At 39.9% G+C, this 767-nt stretch overlaps 1 protein-coding gene across 1 annotated transcript in view; it reads left to right on the top strand.

Moving 5' to 3' along the window:
• The window catches only part of PHKA2 (phosphorylase kinase, alpha 2 (liver)), a 34,142-nt gene that overhangs the window by 25,461 nt on the left and 7,914 nt on the right, over positions 1-767 (top strand). Inside the window, exons 25-26 of the mRNA XM_009075734.1 lie at positions 1-24; positions 661-765. The exon at positions 1-24 is cut by the window's left edge and continues 66 nt beyond it. Coding sequence (XP_009073982.1) covers positions 1-24; positions 661-765 — 129 coding nt within the window. The remainder of the gene's footprint in view (positions 25-660; positions 766-767) is intronic.

The raw sequence follows: 767 nt of genomic DNA, 5'->3' as shown, positions 1-767 counted from the left end.
AAGAGTTTGGAGTGGAAAGAAGCTGTAAGTTATCCACTTGGGTATTTGTATATGTTAAGTGAGAACTACAAATACAAAGTCAGATTGTCTTACAAGCAGGGATCTATTCTCAGCTTGTAAAATAGAGGTGTGGGTAATGAATTAATCAGGCGTGGCCAGTACATGTGTACGTCTGCTGTGGAATAAGCAAAATAAATATGATGGAAGCTCTTCTGCACTGAAATAATATTGTATCAAGCTTTCAGTAATATGAAGGTGAACTTCTAAAGTGAAAAAAATTTGTGTGACCAGAACAAAAGGCGTAAAAATGGTATATCTCACTTGCCTTCAAGGAGCATGTGTGTGATGCCCACACATTCCTGACTGGCACATCAGCTGTCTCCTGGGTTCACTTGTAGGCTCTCACACTCGTTGCAACCCTGACAGCTTTTAAAGCTGCAGTTGCTCAGTGTCTTGGAAAATCAGCCTCTGATACCCAGGTATGAGTCTAGGCCCCTTACTTGATGCGGTCAGGTTTGAACTGTTGATGTGATTTGAAAGGTTTCTGTCACCAAGAGCATTGCACACTTTTGAAAGGATATGTGTTTAACATCTAGATGCAATTTAATCTGTTTGTTTTCTGTGTCTAGAATGTTAACAATATCCATTTGCTTCTTTTAGTGCGACCTGTAGATTCCTCTTCATCTAGTCCTGCAATTTCTATTCATGAGATGGGGCATTCTGGAGCAACCAAAACAGAAAGGAGTGGTATTACTAAACTGAAGAGT

The sequence above is a fragment of the Acanthisitta chloris genome, unplaced genomic scaffold (assembly GCF_000695815.1).
Source record: "Acanthisitta chloris isolate BGI_N310 unplaced genomic scaffold, ASM69581v1 scaffold12175, whole genome shotgun sequence".
In the NCBI taxonomy this organism is placed as follows: Eukaryota; Metazoa; Chordata; class Aves; order Passeriformes; family Acanthisittidae; genus Acanthisitta; species Acanthisitta chloris.
This window is presented reverse-complemented; position numbering and strand designations above follow the sequence as displayed.